At 42.4% G+C, this 21,038-nt stretch overlaps 1 protein-coding gene across 1 annotated transcript in view; it reads left to right on the top strand.

Annotated features, from left to right (window-relative positions):
* Nucleotides 1-21,038, top strand: part of usp43a (ubiquitin specific peptidase 43a) — a 120,827-nt gene that overhangs the window by 53,368 nt on the left and 46,421 nt on the right. The window contains exons 4-6 of the mRNA XM_066704343.1: nucleotides 2,323-2,415; nucleotides 8,829-8,964; nucleotides 12,079-12,223. Of these exons, the coding sequence (XP_066560440.1) occupies nucleotides 2,323-2,415; nucleotides 8,829-8,964; nucleotides 12,079-12,223 (374 nt within the window). The remainder of the gene's footprint in view (nucleotides 1-2,322; nucleotides 2,416-8,828; nucleotides 8,965-12,078; nucleotides 12,224-21,038) is intronic.

Below are 21,038 nucleotides of genomic sequence, written 5' to 3'. Positions count from 1 at the left end.
TTGCTGAAGGGCTGGAGAGCGGTACACGAATGAGTGTCTGCAGGCAACAGTGAAGCATGGTGGAGGTTCCTTGCAAGTTTGGGGCTGCATTTCTGCAAATGGAGTTGGGGATTTGGTCAGAATGAATGGTCTCCTCAATGCTGAGAAGTACAGTAAGATACTTATCCATCATGCAATACCATCAGGGAGGCATCTGATTGGCCCCAAATTTGTTCTGCAGCATGAGAATGACCCCAAACATACAGCAACAGTCATTAAGAACTATCTTCAGCGTAAAGAAGAACGAGGAGTCCTGGAAGTGATGGTATGGCCCCCACAGAGGCCTGATCTCAACATCATCGAGTCTGTCTGGGATTACATGGAGAGAGAAGCAACTGAGGCTGCCTAAATCCACAGAAGAACTGTGGTTAGTTCTCCAAGATGTTTGGGCCAACCTACCTGCCGAGTTCCTTCAAAAACTGTGTGCAAGTGTACCTAGAAGAACTGATGCTGTTTTGAAGGCGAAGGGTGGTCACACCAAGTATTGATTTGATGTAGATTTTCCTTTTGTTCACTCACTTTGCATTTAGTTAATTGATAAATAATAATCTATTAACATGTCTATTTCTGAAAGCATTCTTACTGTACAGCATTTTTTTCACACCTGCCTAAACTGTTTACACAGTACTGTACATTGTATACAAACATAATGGAGCAACTTATAACTATCTAATAGACTTTAGTTGCAATTGGTAAACTAAACTAAACTAAGGTGCAGCATATTGTAAACCAATATTACTGCTGAATTACTATTACAATGCTATAGATTACAGACCACTATCATGACCGGCATTCTGCCATTCCTGAATTCCTGCCCTTCTGTATTTGTTGTATCTTGTACTGCATTTTGCTGTGCACTAGAACTTACTTTTGTATTGTGTTGTTCAACAAAGAACCAATTAAATCTTCGTTTGTTATGAACTATAAACTCTTACAATGTGTAGCACTTGGGAGTTCCTTAATTAATGTAATCTTGGCAAATACAACAGCCAAATACAAATGTAATAAATGAAGTATTAATAATAATAAATAATAAACTGACTGCCACTACAATGCAGTACATTTGTAAACCAGCATCATTAGTGAAATATAACTACACTGTGAGTGTATTGCAGATTATTATGAATACTGAAGAAGAACTGTGCCGATGCTTACATAAAATACACACTGGGGGCTTGTGACATTCCCGGGGTCTCTGGAAACACCCATGAGCTTTTCCTCCGATTAATCGAAATGATTTGATTGGGGAGGTTATTGAGGATCTGTTTCCCAGCAGAAGTGTATTGATTTGACTTTACATTTGAATAATGTTTAGACTTGTTTTGAGCTCGTCTACTTTCTGCATGGGTTTCCCTGCCGACATGTCAAAGTGTGAAGGGGAACCCTTTGCCCGGAAGAACTTTGCATCTAATGAACGTGTCGATATGTAGTTCTTTAGTGGAGTAATAACTGACGCCCACTTTGGCAGGGAGATGGGAGATCTCCAAACAAGTTTGACCTGGTGTCTCTTTATTTGATGCACAACTTGAAGGGGTTGGAATGGGGGGGATCAGCTGTGCTTATTGACTCAGTGAGCATTTAGTCATCAGTGAAGTTGTAGTTACACCTCAAATCTAGCCTTCCTAAATCCCCTCGTCGTGACACAGGCACCCTTGACTTCACCAGAGACAAGCACCTTCTCCCCAAACTGCTTCCTTATCTCTCTTAAGCCATGTTGCAAACCCTGACTGGATTCTCTTTCCTCTTCAATATTTTCTTCAATATTTTTTCTTTTATTTTTCGGGTATAGCAAGATTGGAGATGAATGCTTTCATGTATGGTGTGGAAATGTGCTTTAGTTGTCTTCCTGTTAAATAATGAAGTGTAATTATTAATGAGAATTGCACACACGTGGGAATTGAAAATGAAGGATTCTTATTCCTCCCCGGCTGGGCAAAGTACCTTACAAAAAGCTCAAACAGACAATTATATACGCCACCCAGTTTTCATACACCTTTATATTTAGAAGTGAGGACCTGGTGTATTTTACACTGGGGTCAGCTGAACACCTACAAGCAGAAGGAACTGATGTCATTGTCAGTATTGTTGTATGTTGAAAGCATTTGTCAAAAGTTAGTCTTAGCCAATCATGAAAGTGAGGGGGATAATATGCCAAGCTTTCAATGTAACACGCTAGAGACATTCTTTCTTATAATTCACTTTTTAAAGAACAAGATGGCTTTGTGGGCAGAAAGAATCCAGATACTTTAACTAATCCTTCTGTTTTATTCTTCTTTCTTTTAGGTCTTCTTTGACCTGCCCCCATTGCCTTAAACAGAGCAACACCTTTGATCCGTTCCTGTGCATCTCTCTTCCCATCCCTCTGCGCCAGACCAGGTAAGTCACACGGAGCATTGTGTACTGGACACAATGGGAGAGGGGTGTGTAGGGTGTGACTTGTTTTGAGCGTCTCTTCTGGGCTGAAGACTCCCTGAACCAGAAAAGTGAGAGTTTTGGAGGAAGGTCTAAAATTACACATGAGTGAAGACAATGGCCACCCTGCTGGAATCTCTTGAGTGTGACATCACAACGTGGAACAATGTGGCATTCATCAGAGCTCTGATCACGTGTCGCATTCTTGCATTCTTGAGTTGACTTTAGGTTCTGGGAAATGTAGCCACTTCTCATTACCTTTCCTCTTCCAGGGGGTTTTACATTACTATACTGCAGGCAACAGTAATATAACTCCATTAAAGATTTATGAACTTTCTGGCAGTTATGACCCAATAAGTCAAAGCATAATGAAAGGTCCAGAACTTTTAAATGTCAGCCTACTTTCTCTGTGAACTAAAGAAATGGGAAAAAATATTTCTGGGAAAAGATCTTGCCTATTCACACTCATCCAGACAGAGAGAGAGAAAAAAAAAAAAAATGGCAAAACGTTGACTTATCTTTGAAGAATTGCAGGGGGTGCTTTGCACTGCTCCGCATTCACAGACAGCAAAGACTTGGGAGTTTCCCTTGTGAATTCCTAGTGTTGGATGTCAGTGCACTGCAGCTGCTTCACTACCACTGGTTTTCCACGGACGGTGTCAGGGGCAACCTGGCAGTAACACTGCACCCCCTGGCGTGCCACATCCTCCTTGTACAGCAGGAAGGACACTACCGAAAATGGGAGAAGTACTATGTGGTGTAGACCTGCAGTAATGCCCAATGATAGCATAGTTAAACAGGTTCCTGCCATCTCTAGCTCTTGTCCATTTGTTTAGGGAGCTGCCCTTGTGAACTGTGAACTATATCCCTGAATCCCATGAGCACAAGAGGTGGACCTGAGTGAAGTACACTGTATTCAAGAACTGCACACACCGAGAGATTGTGTCCCGCTTTTTAACACACACATCAAAGTGTGCATGAGGCTTCCCAGGTACTGCATTGAAAGGATTTGTTAAACACAAAGCCAAAATGAACAGCTTGCCTTCCAAACAAAGCCACTATATTTAATCAATTTTACTTTTGGACGTTAGAGAGTGGAGGAGAAACTTTATTCTCTGAAGGACGAGCAGATGGATAGCAATATACTGCTGTCCCTCATTTTATTCCAGGCATATGGACACACCTGTAAATGCATGCGCACACACACACACACACACACACAGAGACCCATAGACACTCACACATGCGCACACACACACAGACACACACACAGACACTCTCTCTCACACAAACAGACTATTGCTGAGATTTCACTTATAGTGTCTGTGAATTGTTACCATGCTCAAAAGCTGCCCAAATGTTTTCATTAAACATTTCAAAGTTTAGCTGCAGGTCAGCAAAAACAGGAGCTAAAAAGTATTGATCCCCTTTGCTGGCAGAGTGTGAGAAAAAAAAAAAAGGTCTTCCACGCAGTGGGAACATCGCAGCTTTGTAGACAGCAGTAATATAGAGTTCCCATTAGACTGCTTGATCACAGTCGATTTTTCAAAATTCCATTCACATCGCCCCAATTGCAGCAATATTTCATAATTACTGCCAGGTATTTATGCTAAGTTTGGTGCAGTTTTCAGCAAAGCATTTTCTCCTCAGAGAACCCCTTTTCGGTTTGCAACTTGCTTAGATAACTACTGAAGATCCTTGGGAATATAATCTGTTCGTTTGCTGAAGATACCTAATGAGTATTTTTATTTCAATGGGTACATTTTGCTTGATTGTGTCTCTCTTGCCCACCTTGTCCAGATAACACCGGCTCCCAGTTAGCTTTCCCAGGTACTTTGAAATCTTGTTGTGTGCTACAAAGCTTGCTCAGTTTAGCTCCTCCCGCTTGGTCTGCCCTTCTGCAAGTTTACCCTGGTAGATATACCACAGGATGTGTGCACTTTGAACTTGCTTTCCCTATGGCTTTCAGAAGCTTTGAACCGTTATATAGAGGTATCCATTGTTGTGTGTCTGCAGAGTGTGGCATCTTCAGACATTAAAAGTTAAATTAAATCATTCTTAAAATGTGTTCTTCACACTCATACAAATGTTTCAGATCAGCTAAATGAACAGCTGGCTAGGACTTGCTGACCAGATCCAATTAGTCCAATCTTGAAAAGTTGAAAAGCTCCTGGCTGATTGGAGCCAAGTCTATATTTAGGATATGGACTAGGGCCATGGTTTTGTTTTTTAGTTATATATGTTTTTCTTTTATACTTGACCATTACACACACACATACACATATATTGGGGCGTTTGTTATTTTAAGATGGACATTTTTCAGGAATGCCTTTATGTGTAACATGGCTATTGAGTATTTGTAACACGTCAACTTCGAACTAAGTGGTCTAATTAATGTGAGTTCAGGATGCTGTTCTGTATCAGACGTGGATTAATGAACTGCTGTCTATTAAATTTGTGTTTGCAGGAAAGATTATTGAAGGGTCTCGTTAGACGGGTACTGACTCTTAATAATTCTTTCTGGGATCGGATTATTAGACCCCTGTTTTGGGAATATGGGTCCATCTGACAACCTCCATACTACCACCCAAAAAGGAGGGACTAAAGCTATGCAAAGGAATGTGATTGGATTAACATCATAAACTTAGTGTCGTTTTAGTTGCTTACTGCATTTGTTAGAGCATCATATATGTAATTTAATATGTAGGTTAGAAAAAGGCGTCAATTAATGAAAAAATATATAATCCTGTCATATACACTCACCTAAAGGATTATTAGGAACACCATACTAATACTGTGTTTGACCCCCTTTCGCCTTCAGAACTGCCTTAATTCTACGTGGCATTGATTCAACAAGGTGCTGAAAGCATTCTTTAGAAATGTTGGCCCATATTGATAGGATAGCATCTTGCAGTTGATGGAGATTTGTGGGATGCACATCCAGGGCATGATGCTCCCGTTCCACCACATCCCAAAGATGCTCTATTGGGTTGAGATCTGGTGACTGTGGGGGCCAGTTTAGTACAGTGAACTCATTGTCATGTTCAAGAAACCAATTTGAAATGATTCGACCTTTGTGACATGGTGCATTATCCTGCTGGAAGTAGCCATCAGAGGATGGGTACATGGTGGTCATAAAGGGATGGACATGGTCAGAAACAATGCTCAGGTAGGCCGTGGCATTTAAACGATGCCCAATTGGCACTAAGGGGCCTAAAGTGTGCCAAGAAAACATCCCCCACACCATTACACCACCACCACCAGCCTGCACAGTGGTAACAAGGCATGATGGATCCATGTTCTCATTCTGTTTACACCAAATTCTGACTCTACCATCTGAATGTCTCAACAGAAATCGAGACTCATCAGACCAGGCAACATTTTTCCAGTCTTCAACTGTCCAATTTTGGTGAGCTTGTGCAAATTGTAGCCTCTTTTTCCTATTTGTAGTGGAGATGAGTGGTACCCGGTGGGGTCTTCTACTGTTGTAGCCCATCCGCCTCAAGGTTGTACGTGTTGTGGCTTCACAAATGCTTTGCTGCATACCTCGGTTGTAACGAGTGGTTATTTCAGTCAAAGTTGCTCTTCTATCAGCTTGAATCAGTCGGCCCATTCTCCTCTGACCTCTAGCATCAACAAGGCATTTTCGCCCACAGGACTGCCGCATACTGGATGTTTTTCCCTTTTCACACCATTCTTTGTAAACCCTAGAAATGGTTGTGCGTGAAAATCCCAGTAACTGAGCAGATTGTGAAATACTCAGACCGGCCCGTCTGGCACCAACAACCATGCCACGCTCAAAATTGCTTAAATCACCTTTCTTTCCCATTCAGACATTCAGTTTGGAGTTCAGGAGATTGTCTTGACCAGGACCACACCCCTAAATGCATTGAAGCAACTGCCATGTGATTGGTTGGTTAGATAATTGCATTAATGAGAAATTGAACAGGTGTTCCTAATAATCCTTTAGGTGAGTGTATGTTTACAAATTATAATTTTGGAGAAACATTAAGTGTTTTGACCAGTCAGACAGCAACCGTTTCAACAGCTTTTTAAATGTCAAGCTTTTATTCAGTGGATCTTGGAGCTTTTGAAGTTGACCATGTCCTTCAATCTCAAGTGTTTCGAAATAATAATAATAAACAATGTTTGTGTTGATTTTTGCACTTGCAGCACTTTTTCTTGAGTGTTTGCTCTGTGCTTTGTAGTGAAGCCTGGCTTTGCTGTTCAATACAAATTGACCCCGAGATGACAGTAGGAGACAACCCTTCTCTTGTCTGTTTTCACAAAGGTGTCTGAGCAGAATATATTATCCATGGTACAGGATCATATCTGAGGCCGTATTGGATGTAGACAGCCAGGCGACGATCGCTTTCTGTGAAGGTACTTTCTGTGAAGGCTGTTTACCTGTTTATGCATCTGATTTCCATGCCGTGTGTTATGGTAATTCCTGGTATGCATTAGATGATGTGATTTTTTTCAACACAACCTCATGACTGTTTAGATCCAATATGAGGGCACACTGTGAACACTGAACAAAGCCGTTTAAAAACAGAGTATAAAGTGCAGGCAGAGATCAGACCTCCCTGGTAGTCAGCGATAAGTTTATAAAATGAGGTTAGCAAATTATCCGCAAAGTGAAGAGGACTGGTCTTAAAAGCACAATTGCTTGAAATACAGGGAGTACTTTGCCTCGCCTTCACCGTTGTTTATTGTGAATCCCCTAAAGCCAAATTATGTGATTAATTGGAGAGGATTAGGTTGTTGTTTTTTTTTGGTATCTCAGAAAAAAGGAATTGGCAACTCGGGAGTTTTTCTCTGTTAAACCCGAAAATCATCCCCCTCTCGCTCTCTCGCTCCCTCGCTCCCTTGCTCTCTCTCTGCAACTCCTACATCGGGCTCGCGCCGCTCCTGTGACAGCACCGTATCGGCAGAATACAGAGAAGGCCCTGTCCTCGCTTTAATCTTCCTTGATTTATTACTCTAAAGTGATGCACTGCAGCATCCATTGTACACCCCCCCCCACACGTGCGCACACACACACACACACACACACACACACACATTTTACCACTTTTTTGTGGCAAAAATTAAGCCGCCGCCGCATCGGACTTACTCTTTCGACGGCGCAGAGATGCTTCGGGGAGCTGCAGAGATGCCACTCTGCATTTGCGCTTAATTTTCAAAACCCACTCCGCTAAGTGGGTACTTGTGGAAGAAAAAAAGTAATTGCTTTGCTGTTAATCAAAAACCAGATTGCTTTAGTTGTGCGGTTTACATTGTGTTTGGATTTCTCCTGAGGGCATCTGCGGCTTTCGTAAAACCCAGGCTTCAGAACCGTGTTGTCTTGGAGATGTGAAAGACATAATCCCTGATGGGGTCCCAGGTTTCGAAATCCTGGTGACTGACGGCTTCAGTTCATCCTCTCATCGTGCACATTACCCTGCCCATGTCCGTCTCCCAATAAAATGATCACCCGGGGTTCAGGCGGTCGCTCACAAGCTGCCGGTCTCCTCTTGGTGGCGGGGACTGTGTGCCACTGGGGGAATACAGGTGTAAATTGATAAGCAGGCTGGCAGGGAGAACACAGAGGTCTGGTCCGGTCTCACGCTGTCTGCCTGGCATGGCTCCGGGTTGCAGCCGGTGCCGAAGCCTTTCTCATTACAGAGAAACAACAGGACATTCACACACTATATGCACTATATGAAAGCATTCAAAAAGGAATCTGAGAGTCTAGTGTGGTTTAAAACAGAAAAGACTAGGGATTTGTACATTCCTGCAGCTCCTGGGAAGCTGACGGTTTAAAAGTGACCGTCATTAGAGCATCAAGCTCTAAACAAATACAATAATAGTATATATAAAATCACAGTGTTGCTTTGTTGAGACCATTTCCCCCATTTTCTTTTCCTTTTGATATTGGAACCTCTTAAAAGAGAGAGAGAGGAGAGACAGAGTTTGAGAGATAGACAGAAAGACAGAGACAGAGTGTGAAAGATGCAGAGAGAGAGAAAGAGAGAGACAGAGGTTAAAAATAAGTTGTCAATAGGTCACACATTTTCTAGGAATTTCTGCCCATACTCAGCAGCCCGTTCACTCCAGCTGTTTTACAGAAATCAGTTGAAGGTCAGGTCAGGTCAGGGGTCTGTTCAGCACAGCACACTGGTAAGGTTATGGTTATGGTTGGGCTGAGCTTTAGGCGTGTGTGGAAATGTGTGGATACTTCACAGGGGGTGAATTCGATGGAGAGGATTTTGTGGGGGTGGGGGACATAAGACCATTAAAATGAAGGTGAAAGAAAAGGGAATCCAAAACCCCTCACTTTTTTTTTTTACTTCTGCTTCCAGCCTGTATTGCTTTATCCCTCCCTTGTCTTCCAGACCCCTGTACGTGACACTGGTCTTCAGCACCAAGGGGCAGCGGTACCTGCGCGTGGGCCTGGCCGTCCCCCTGTTTGGCACGCTAGCCTGCCTGAGGGAGCTGGTGGCAGAGGAAGGGAAGATCTCCCCAGATCAGGTGACTCCCCGGCACCGCCGCCGCCGCCTCACCGGGCGCCGTCCTCAATCGCGGGCGGCGCTGCGTAGTAAATTATGCATCTCTGTCAGCCGTCGCTCTTTGTGACAACAGCGTCTCACCACGAGCCTTTCATTGCAGCAGCAGGTGTTGTGGCAGATAGCTAAATATTTTAAAACCTTTCCTGAGCACCTTGTTCTCTCCCCATTGTTGCTTTTAAAGCTGTAAGCTCTCCAGCAGTCAGATCTCCTTCTCACCTGCTCCGGCACGCTTCCTGTTTTCCCACAATACCAAAAAACGGGTGGGGAAAGTGTCCATCCTCAGTCCCCCCGAACAAATGTGATCAGTGGCTCAGATTCGTTTTCTAAGTTCTCCTGATAACATCGTTCCTGCCTTTATTTTCATTTTGTGCATCTTTGGTGTTGGCAGGTAATTCACACAAGCCTACTTTTTTAGTTCTCACCTTTGTTAGAATTTTTAGCATTCGAGTGGCACTACATTATATTATAACAATGATGTAACTGTAATTGATGGAGACTTTTTGTTTGCCTCATGCAACAAAACAATCAGTTGCTGTCTGGCAAAATGTGGTAAAATCCCTTTTAAATAAGACCCTCCGACAAAAGAAAAGTCAGACCTGGACTAAGTGTTAAAATTGAGGCATGAATGTATCCATTCCAAGTTTCCCTCCCTTTTACTAAACATTTAGTATAAATAAATAACAATAGTAATAAATGAATAAGTAAATAAGATCTTTGGGCCTTGACTGAAGGTGTATTACTATTAAAATTTGAATTAGTAATCACCCATGAAAATCCCAGGACTGGCAGCCTATTTATTAAACACAATGTCTGTTCTTGAGCTGCTGTAGATGGAGACTCTCACAGAAGGGACCCCAGGAGACAAGTTGAATCTATGTTATACCCAAATTTGTGCAAGATTTATAAGTCAATTAAAGACCTGATGTGTATTCAGTGATTTAAATTGGCCATAATAAACTAATGAAAGCACCCTTTTATAAAACAGTTTTTTGTACGGCTTTATACCCCAAAGGAGTCCTCTTTTTCTTTTTTTCTCTCTCTTTCAAGAGATTTGGTCCATTAACTTTCAAGAACAAGTTGTTTAATGTTTTTCAGTCTTAATTAACTAAATTGGCTTAATGGTATGTCGAATATTAATAGAAAGCACAAGTCTCAGACTAATAAAACTAAAACGCTTCCTTTGTTCGGAAACCTCCATGGGGTATAAATTAATTTAATAGCACGCTATAGTCCATAAATGTGCTTAATGTCAATTTCTGCCACTGTAGCTCATAATCAATTTGGGGAAATTAGATTATGTTGTGGGATAGGGCATATTAACACCCAGAAGTTAGTACCAGCCTAATAAAATACAGTTTGTGGTGGCACATAAAAAAATAATATTATTGCTTTGAAATTCCTCCACCCTCTCTGTTCTCGGTTTTATGACTCGGGTTGTTTCTCAGTTGTTCTTGATAGCTGTGCTACTTCACCGTCTCTCTCACGAACAGGGAGATAATTTTATTTTCTGTCTCTCTGGACTTCAGGATGGTCTATAATTTAGATACTGGCCATTGCTTCAGTGAGACATCTGGCTCAGCCTTGACCAATGGCTTTAGGAGAGCAAAGGACAGAGGTTAATTGTCCTAGCCCTGTTGTATGGTGGTTTTAAGCGGGTCCAACATCTGGAAACCATGTTCTTTTGTGGCATTTAATCCCTATGAAGAGTAGGATACACTCAGCATGTTTAGTCTGTGGTTAAAACTTTATTCTAGTTGCAAAGACAAGAACTGTTGGACTCGAACACAAATTCCAAACCTCAAAGCTCCTTCACAACATCCCTGTATTCGTCTCACCTCAACTCTAGAAGAGGTCTCCCTCTTGTGGCAGTTGGAGGGATCCCCTCAACAGTCTCCAACATGGTCTCCAACAAGGACATCTAAAGGGGGGAAAAAACATGTCTGCCCAAGAGTCTATTGTTTTATCCTGATGTCTGAAAGAGATCTTGGAGGCCTGTTATCTTGGCCTCCAAATTAAGTCTCCTTTTAAATACAGTCCAAAAGCACAGCCGTGCCATGTTTAACTGCCAAGGTGAAATCTCTTTAGGATTAGCAATGCTATCTCCCTAATCCTCTCTGAATCATACAGTTTCTGTGCAGTTCGGGGAGGGGGAAATATGAAGACAGTAATGTAGAGGCCTCCCGGTCTAATCATGTGCAAGCCTCTCCATCGATCATCATTGCAGGACCTGGAGCTGCAATTTAAATACATTTTCGATGTTAGGGAGCATGTGCCAGTGTGTTCCAGAGCATATTAAATAACATTCTGTGGAAGCGGCAACAATTTAGCAGCGCACCTGTCATGGGAAAATTGATTGCTCTTCCTTTTAGTTTAGATTTTCTTTCTTGCCTTTATTCTTGCCGCACTTGCGTCGGATTTCACACTTTATACTATTACACAGAGCATTCATCTTCTCGCTGCCACATGGCGACATTAAAGCACTGTGGTGCAGTGTGTATCGGTGGTGGAAATTCTTTTGATAAGCAAAGAAACAAAACTTTAACTCTTGGTAAGATTTCCTAGTATCATTACTAATGTTGTTTTATGCTGATATGAATGTTGGTTTATATTTGAATTAAAACACTCTACCCGCCCCACCCCCCACCCCAACTGCTTCAATCCTTTCTAAAGACTGAACAGTTACTTCTAAGCATTTGGAAACCCATCTGTTTCAAAGTGAAATGACACTCGTGCACAATTTGTTTAAAGCACAGATTTCCAGACCCATATTTCTAATTACCTGCCTCATTCAGCATGATTCCCCATCAGTCATTAATCTCTGTAGTAAGTAAGCAGTGTACAACAAACTTTTTGACTGCCGTCTTCTTACATAACCTGATCTTCTAGAAGTTGTCTTGTCTTTTACTCTCTGCCTAGCCTTCGAATTGCACTGACTTGGCTCGGGACACAATGACATTACCCAGTCTGCACACACCGGCAGGTTCAGGTCTTATGGCCATGTTTTGCCTCCAGCTCAGGGTCACGTCTGTGCTGCAGACGCATGCCCTCCTCTTTGACCGTGCCATGTTTCTCCCAGGTGATCCTGACCGAGATCTACACCACGGGGTTCCAGCGCTCCTTCTCCGATGAGGAGGATTTGACCAGCATCGCCGAGGGCGACAACATCTATGCCTTCCAGGCTCCGCCCCTCTACGGAAGGGGAGGCTCCGCACGATTCTCAGGTACGCATCGGCCGCCTGGAGTCAACACACCAACAGCGGGGCCTGAGAAAAGAATAGTGGAGTAGCAGGACTCTAGAGCATTCTAAAACCCTGGATTGAAATGGTTTTTATTTATACCTAAAAACTTTTTACACATGCACCCCCTCAAGTAATAAGAGCTGTCTCCCTTAGCAATACCTACCATATAAACTCTACTCCATGGATACAGCACATTGAGGCCTCAAAACCTTAGTTTCTCATCTAACCTTCTATGGAAGGCTTTCAGAAGCTCACCTGGTTTGAAAAGAAGTTAAGTCATTGTTATATCATTGCTTTTTAAGTTAATGCAATGTTTTACTTTTTACTTTTGACTGGTGTCTGACAGTCTGAAGTACATTTTTGGGTCAGTTCCCTCAGTAGGGGTTTGGTTTGCATAAGTTCACCCGTATGTAACTCCTAGATCTGATCTTATGTTGCAAATCCCATTCAACACTGTTCTTTATAATGAATGGTACTTGGTGAAAAGTTGTTTCTAATTATTATGTGCAGGCTATGAGCCAATTATTTAAACAAGCTTTATGTTTATTGATGGATAATCATGATTGATCATAAGCATTAAAGCACCCATTAAAGTTGAAGGAACCACACACTTCTCAGTTCTGTCCAGTCCAGGTTAAATTGAACCAATGAGTAAGAAAAGACCGGCCATGATCTGAGAGTGGTATGGACACCCATTCCAGATCTGTGGTGGGAAATATAGGACAGGTTGCCTTTTGATTTACTGTCTTTAAAGTGCAGATGAATTTCAGGAACGCAGCATTATTTAAAAAGATAACGAGCACATTTCCATTACAGACCAGCCGTTTCCCTTTGTGATATTGGTGCCCTGCAGGGAAAGAAAGAAAAAAAAAAAAAACTAAAAGTCATGTGGGTGAATAATTAAAATCGTGAGAAATGTAGGTAGAGTAACCTCCCAGTTTATTCAGAGCTTTGATGTGCTATAACTAAAGGTTGACTTATCAAGACAATACCGGTGTACACTTGGAATTTTTAGACACAAATAAACACATTGTAAATGCAACCTAAACTTCACTTTGTGGCACAAATTATATATATCTGCATCATATTCAAAAGCATATCTCCGTTCCTCTCTCTCGCTCTCTCTCCCTCTCCGACTCCTCTCTGTCCTGAAAGAGAGTCTTATGCTGCCTCCATCGCATTCACAGTGATGACTGGCCACACCCCCACGAAAGCCATATGGGACACATTTGGATTTTTATCAATCACTGTTAACATGGCAGATAGTGACCTTCCCATCAGGTGGCTTATTTATTAATTTTCCTGAATCGATGTATTCACCTTGAGTTCTCCAAGGGAAAGGCTGTCACGGCAATTGGAAAACGATAGCTGTGCTCTGGAGACACCGAACGGGATGATTTTGTGCTTGATCTTTAATGAAGAAGCAAAAGAAGAGATGTGTTGGATTTCTTTTTTTGTGTAGGCTGTGCTCAGCAGTTTCTTGGGGGGAGGAGGAAGGGAAGGTCTTGTGTACGGAGTGGGCCAGGTGTGCAGACAGTAAGGGGGGACAGTGTTTCCATGGGCCTCCCTGCAGAGGCTAAAATTAGGAGCCTGTTCTCATTTCTGTTTGTGTTGCCTCAGCAAAACAGAAGCCAAATTTGTTGTTCAGGTACAGAGCACTTGTTCCTCAGACTGCTACACAGCCCTCAAACCCTATCGCCTCCAAACCGCACAACCATCGTCTCTTCAGTTGGTCTTTGTAATCCCAGGAAGGACACGGATAAAATAATGGTTATTTTAATCTCCACTGCTTGGCTTTGCTTTTCTTTGCTTTGCTTTGCCCTGGACTCCCTGTGCTGTGTTTGTCAGCTGTCACCATCTGGCGATGCAATTAGTCAGTTCGAATTATGATCAGGTAGCATATTTGTCTATAAAGTTTTATGGACATCATAAATGGATCAGGTGTTTTAAATTGATGACATCACGGTGCAGCTAGTGAACATGCTGTGCCGTGCGTCACGGTTGCATGATGGAAGAGTGATGTGATGGGCAGATGTTCCTCAGCAGCTCATATGTATTAAGTCGATAGAAAAATATTGCTGTTCATATGTTTGTCGTCTCTTTCTGACTCAATTGACACCACAGTTGATCGGATCACATGGACAGCTGTGCACCCGTGTGCCTGTCCCTATTATTTTTATTGTTATTATTATTATTATTTATTTCTTGGCAGACGCCCCTTATCCAGGGCGACTTACAAAAGATAAGCCCAATCAATACAAAGTGCAAAAATACAGTGCGGTTCAAGGCATAAAACATTGCAAATTCCAATTTACAAATAGTGAAATTCAAAGCATAATACATTTTCCAAATTCCAGTGTATACAATCTGAGTTCTTACATCCTGGATTGTAAAAGCTGAGTGCAGACAAGATGTTAGGTCACAGTCAAGGGCCAAGGGAAAGGCAGCATAGGGGAAATCAAAATAATACGAGTACTAGTAATGCAAGGCAAGTAGTATGATACAATGTTGTAAAGTGCTATCTTACAGGAGAGTAAAGGACTAAATTACAAGTGATAGATGAAATGAAATGAAAAATTAAAAGATGTGTCTTGAGTAAGTGCCAGAAGGAGGTCAAGGACTCTGCTGTTTTGACTTCGGTGGGAAGGTCATTCCACCACTTAGGGTCCAGGGATGAGAAGGAGCGGCTCTGGAGGAAGGGGAGTGGAGAGGAGGCAGGGTTAGTGTTCTGGCACTGGAGGAGTGCAGTGGTCTGGAGGGGATGTATGGGGAGATGAGGGTCTGAAGGTAGCTTGGTGCATTGTGGTCGAGACAGCGGTCGGTGAGGGTCAGTGTCTTGAACTGAGTGCGTGCCGGTATCGGGAGCCAGTGGAGGGAGCGGAGGAGTGGAGTAGCATGTGCGAATCGGGGCAGAGAGAATACCAGACGAGACGCAGAGTTCTGGATGAGCTGGAGCGGCGGGTAGTAGTTGCAGGCAGGCCGGCCAGGAGGGAGTTGCAGTAGTCCAGGCGGGAGAGGACCAGTGACTGGACGAGTAGCTGAGTCGAGTAGTTGGTGAGGAAGGGTCGGATTCGGCGTATGTTGCTCAGGAAATTAGGCGTATATTTCCCTACATCTTGCACACACCCGACTGGCAGGGTGTTAGAAAGCAGGATCTTGTGTTCGAGTTAACTAAATCTGAAAGGCTTTTGGAGAGAAATGCATTCTGCCGAAAACACAATGGATGAGGCTTAGAGATGCCCATGTCTGTTGCCACTATGTTTGGACACTTGTTGGGTTCTTAGTCAGCTTTGTTTATGGTTCTTACATGGCCTCTGACTCAGCTTCGGTCCTTTTGTTTCTCAAGGATTGGTTCTAAAAGAAGAATCGTGGAAATGAAAGAGTCCTGTGGCAAATTGATATGTTTTTCTATCACAAGACGCCGATTAAATGTATTGTTAACTCCAGGATCTAGCAGATGTGCCTCTGCTTCAGAGAGTGACCGGCGATCATGGTACTGGAAGTATAATGTTGTAGCTTCTGTGAAAGAGATATATTGCAAGACTGGCACACGAGGGCAAAGATAGTATCGAGCTGATTAATTATTTTCATCCACATCCCAAGTTTCTGAGGTCTTCTGAGAAATCCCCAACTTGTTCTCCCTCCAGGAGGAATGCTCAGACTGAGATATGGTCTTTCTTTTCGCGTTAATTTAGTGGCAGTTTGAGGCTCCTGGAGATGAAGAGGAATGGGCAGCAATTTCTCTTGTCTTCAGGGAAATTTGAAGTCCGTGGATGACAGAGGAATTTAAATTTCTTTCTCTCTCTGTGACCCAGTGCGACACCAGGCTCTTCACCAGCCAGACACCCTCTTAAGGTAATCATTGTCGGACGAGTTTTACAAAGAAAAACATATTTTGGAACTGATCTCAACCGTGCAGAAAATAAATTCATTTCATATGCAAAGTGAGTGTTCGGGAAACATTTAAAAACATTTAGCCATTCTGTGCTGAAATGCTTTAAGGTCTATGTTGGTGTCGCATTCGATATTCTCAGACATGTAAATTTGTGCTCAAACAGTGAGCATGTCAGACAACATCTACAAACGAGAGGGTGCAGCTGGGTGTGGCCGTCTTACAGGAACATCCTCCCTTTGTCTGGATTACAATGCGCTCACTGATCATGTTAGCCAGACGATGCATCAAGGCATTTATGGATCACGCAGCTCTGTAATTGTAGTTCCTCAGTGCCTGGTGGGATTTATCCTCTGTTTGTGTGTGAGGTGATGGCAGTCTTCTCCACTCAGGAATAAAGAGATCTAGTGACAGATTAAGCAGCACCGGCTCAAGCCTCCATCATCTGGCCGGTCTGGTCTTGTCTCCTCCAAAATTAGCTCCTGTGATGGCCACCTTCCCCTAAATTTCCCATTGCGCTGCCTGGCCTCATAACAATGAATAATGCTCCCTGGAAATGCGATCTGTCTTCCGCGTGCTGTGTTTGGTGTGTATCTCTTTTGCAGTGTAATTTCAGCCACTCGCTGGAGGGAGGCAGGCCAATTTTGTCTCCTGCTAATAACAGCCGGAATTGAAATGTGAAATTTGGTTCAAAAACAAAGGTATATCTATCTATCGCCCGTCGCAGATGAGCCTCTGTGTGAATCTTCAGCTGTTCGAATCGCTCACATTCGTTTTCTGTCACTGACACCGAGAATAGGGCGGCCGTGTCATTACCCACGCACCTTTTGAGACCTTCCTGTCTTTGCTGTAGGAGCCCAGTGTGATGTTGGTATCACAAACAGACACCTGGTAAATTTGGGATTATTCTGTATTCTCTTCAGCCCTGTGTAATGTTTTGGGTTGACATACCAGGTTCTTAAGGGTTACCTTTACTTTCAGTTAAGAGACCAAAATATGGAGAGCTAGTAAAAGCCTAGAAAGTGTAGATGTTAATTCGCCACCCAAGAGGTCAACGGCAGTGAGGTTATTGCCAATTAACCCACACGTTCCTGAGATGATTTTATCTTTAAATCTACACATCTGTTTGCATTTCTGTCAGGCATTTTCAGGTCTTGTGTTTTGAGAATTCAAATCTATAACATGTTTGTGCTCAGACCTGCTGTGTTGGAAGCTGAAGCGTGTTTTATGCAGCAGTAGGTTTCTGTTGTGCTCAGTGGTGGCGGTGCCGAGAGCCACTGAAAAGCGATAAAAGTGCATCAAGAATCAATAAAACATAATTCAGACAAGTGGAAAGTGTTTCTGAGACATATATTAAGAACATAAGAAAGTTTACAAACGAGAGGAGGCCATCCGACCCATTGTGCTCGTTTGGTCTCCATTAATAACTGAGTGATACAAGGATCCTATCCAGTCTATTTTAAATGTTCCCAAACTTTCAGCATCTACCACATTGCTAGGGAGTTTGTTCCAGATTGTGACAACTCTCTGTGTGAAGAAGTGTCTCCTGTTTTCCATTTTGAATGCATTGAAGACCAATTTCCATTTGTGTCCCCGGGTGCGCGTGTCCCTGTTGATCTGGAAAAGCTCCTCTGGTTTGATGTGGTCGATGCCTTTCATGATTTTGAAGACTTGGATCAAGTCCCCATGTAGTCTCCTCTGTTCCAGGGTGAAAAGGTTCAGTTCCTCAGTCTCTCAGTAGGACATTCCCTTCAGACCTGGAATAAGTCTGGTTGCTCTCCTCTGAACTGCCTCTAGAGCAGCGATATCTTTCTTGAAGTGTGGAGCCCAGAACTGTACACAGTATCCAGATGAGCTCTAACTAGTGCATTGTACAGTCTGAACATTACTGACCTTGTTCTCAATTCTACACTTTTGACAATATACCCTAACATTGTGTTTGCCTTTTTTATTGCTTCCCCACATTGTTTGGATGGAGAAAGTGAGGAGTCCACATAGACTCCTAGGTCTTTCTCATGTGTTACTTCATCTAGTTCTATTCCTCCCATAGTGTAATTAGTGGACATTTTTGTTACCTTGCATGTAATACCTTGCACTTGTCCACATTGAATTTCATCTGCCAGGTGTCTGAATGTTATCTAAGTCCCTTTGAATAGCCTGTGCTGCCGAGATTGTATCTGCTGAGCCACCTATTTTAGTATCATCTGCAAATTTGAAAAGTTTGCTAACTATCCCAGAATCCAGATCATCAATATAGATTAGAAAAAGCAAAGGCCCTAGTACTGATCCCTGTGGAACTCCACTAACAACCTCACTCCAGTTAGAAGCAACTCCTCTAATCGACACCCTCTGTTTCCAATTTGAGGATCAGTCTTTGGTGTGGGACCTTATCAAAAGCTTTTTGAAAATCAAAGTATATCATATCATATGCTTTCATTTGATCTACAGCTGCAGTTGCATGTTCAAAAAAAAATCTAATAAATTAGTAAGACATGATCTGCCTCGTCTAAACCCATGTTATTCTCCAAGAATATGATTTTCATTAAGATGCTCCTCTATTTTCTGTCTAATCATTTTTTCCAACATTTTACAGGTGATGCAGGTGAGACTGATTGGTCTGTAATTTCCTGGCTCAGTTTTGTCCCCTTTCTTGTGGATTGGTATGACATTTGCTGTCTTCCAGTCAGTCGGCACATCCCCTGTTCTAAGTGTCATTTGGAATATTTGAGTTACCGACCTATAAATAATTTCCCTCATTTCTTTAAGTACCGTTGGAAATATACCATCAGTCCCAGGTGATTTGTTTGTTTTTAATTCTGCTAGTCCCTTTAGTACCTCCTCCTCATTTATCCTGATCTCTCTTAGGGTTTGACTGGACTGATTTGTTAACCTGTGGCATGTCATCTGTGTTTTCTTTTGTAAAAACCTCTGTGAAATACTCATTTAGAACATTTGCCACATCTTGTTCATCCAAAATACTTAGTTTTGCTCTTTATCGGTTTCACTTCTTCCTTTATTGACCTCTTGCTGTTGTAATATTGAAAAAAGCTCTTTGCATTAGTTTTAGCTCCAAGAGCTGTTTCTTTCTATTTCCCTCTTTGCTTTCCTGATCCCGTTCTTAAGATCTCTTTGCTGCTCAACATATTCCTTGTATTTTTTTGTCTCCATCCCTTTTGTATGCGCTATACAACTTTTTCTTTCTCTATTTTTTTGCATACTTCTATTAAACCATTTTGGCCAGTGTTTTTTTGGTCCTCAATTTGCTAAGTTTTGGTACAAAACGTTTGCTCTGAGCACAAACAGACACTGCGTGTCGTATGAACTTCAAAAAGGAAATCCAGTTGAGATGCAAATAGAGACACTATTTTCCTGCTTTTAAACTGCAAGGAGGCAACATGTTCCCTCCAGCAAACTTCACGACTGACCATTTCTTCATTTATTTTCCACCTCGCCTCCATCACCGGCAGATTGCTTTATCACCGACTGGCGTAACCCGAGTGAGACAGGCGAAGATGAGGTGATGCACGGAAGTGTCTGCCTGTTAATTGAAAGGTTTATCAAGTGCCTGGTGGGACTAGATTGCGGGGATTGTCTCGACGATGGGAGCAGAAGATTACGCTGACAGCAGAGCGCCTGTGTGTGCTGTCTTATTCCCACTCCTACTCCACCACGGGAGGCAAGTCTGCAGTTCGCACAGGATGGAGAGAGTCCGCCAGGGAGGGCAGGAGCTTTCTGTCCCAGGAAGCGTCGGATCCTGCAAGTCTCGTGTGGATTAAAAGCCTTTCTGTCCACGTGGAGTGGAGCTCATGGTGAAGGCTAGGGTCTGGCCTCAGTTGGGCAAAGACAAAGGACAAAGTTGACAAAAGTGACACTCAACCGGTTTTGTCTTGTGTTTTGGTTAATTAAGCATCAGATATTGTCCTAAAATCTTATCTAACAGCAATTTATTTTCCTTTTTTTGAGAATATGCATTTGCTTCACTCACATCTTTGACAAATCCCCAGACACGCATGCACGTACACACGCAAGCCAATGTAGAGCTTAATTCTCTGCATCACTTTTTTTTTTTATGAATAAACATGCATTTATTTATCTTAATCTTTACTTCCCCTGGTGTCGGGATCAGGAAGACAGCCACATATATGTATAGAACTGTATAGTAAAAAAAGACAGGCCGAAGCATTTCATTTAGAAACGTGATGCATGCGCAGAAGGATAATAAAGGCCTCTGTATTTGTCTCCGTCTGGCAGCTTTGCGTTTTCATTACGGCCCTGTCAGTTTGAGGCATGAGTAATGCCGGCTAATAAATACGTTGTCAACATTGTTTACATATCGCATCAGTGCTGAGTGTGTCCCAGCTAAACTCGCATCAAAACAGACGTGGAAGAAAATGAAAACAAACAAAAATAAAATCATTCTCTGTCCAAAGGTTGCAGCCAGTTTTGTCCTTTTGGTGGTTTTGAGCAAAATCCACTGTTTTGAGTTACTTCTGTAAAAGGAAAAAAAATGGGAAAAAATACCTTATCTGTGTATAAGACAGATTTAAAAAATCTGGATAATTTATCAATCTTCATTATTTTTGTTGTTTTTATTGCTGTAGTATTGTCATGTCTTTATCATGTTCCTTTTTTACACTTTTTTAAATGTGGAAGTAGTTGAAAGTGGTCGAGTTCTGGAAGCAATTTTTTCTCTGACACACAATGGGCTCAGGCCCGAAATGAAGGGATCACAGGGAAGTTTTGTTCCATTGCCCCCTATGTAACCCCCGCCACTGTGTCAGGTGTGTGTGTGTACCTGTGTTTTGTGTCTGTTGCAGCAGCTCGTCTCGAGAGACTCGTGTTTATTTTGTTAGTCTCGTCTTTGTTGTTCAACCCTACTAATTGACTTAAGTTATTGGCTATGGG

This window comes from Amia ocellicauda, chromosome 5, assembly GCF_036373705.1.
Source record: "Amia ocellicauda isolate fAmiCal2 chromosome 5, fAmiCal2.hap1, whole genome shotgun sequence".
NCBI lineage: Eukaryota > Metazoa > Chordata > Actinopteri > Amiiformes > Amiidae > Amia > Amia ocellicauda.
Note: the sequence above shows the minus strand (reverse complement) of the source record. Positions and strands in the feature narration are given on the sequence as shown.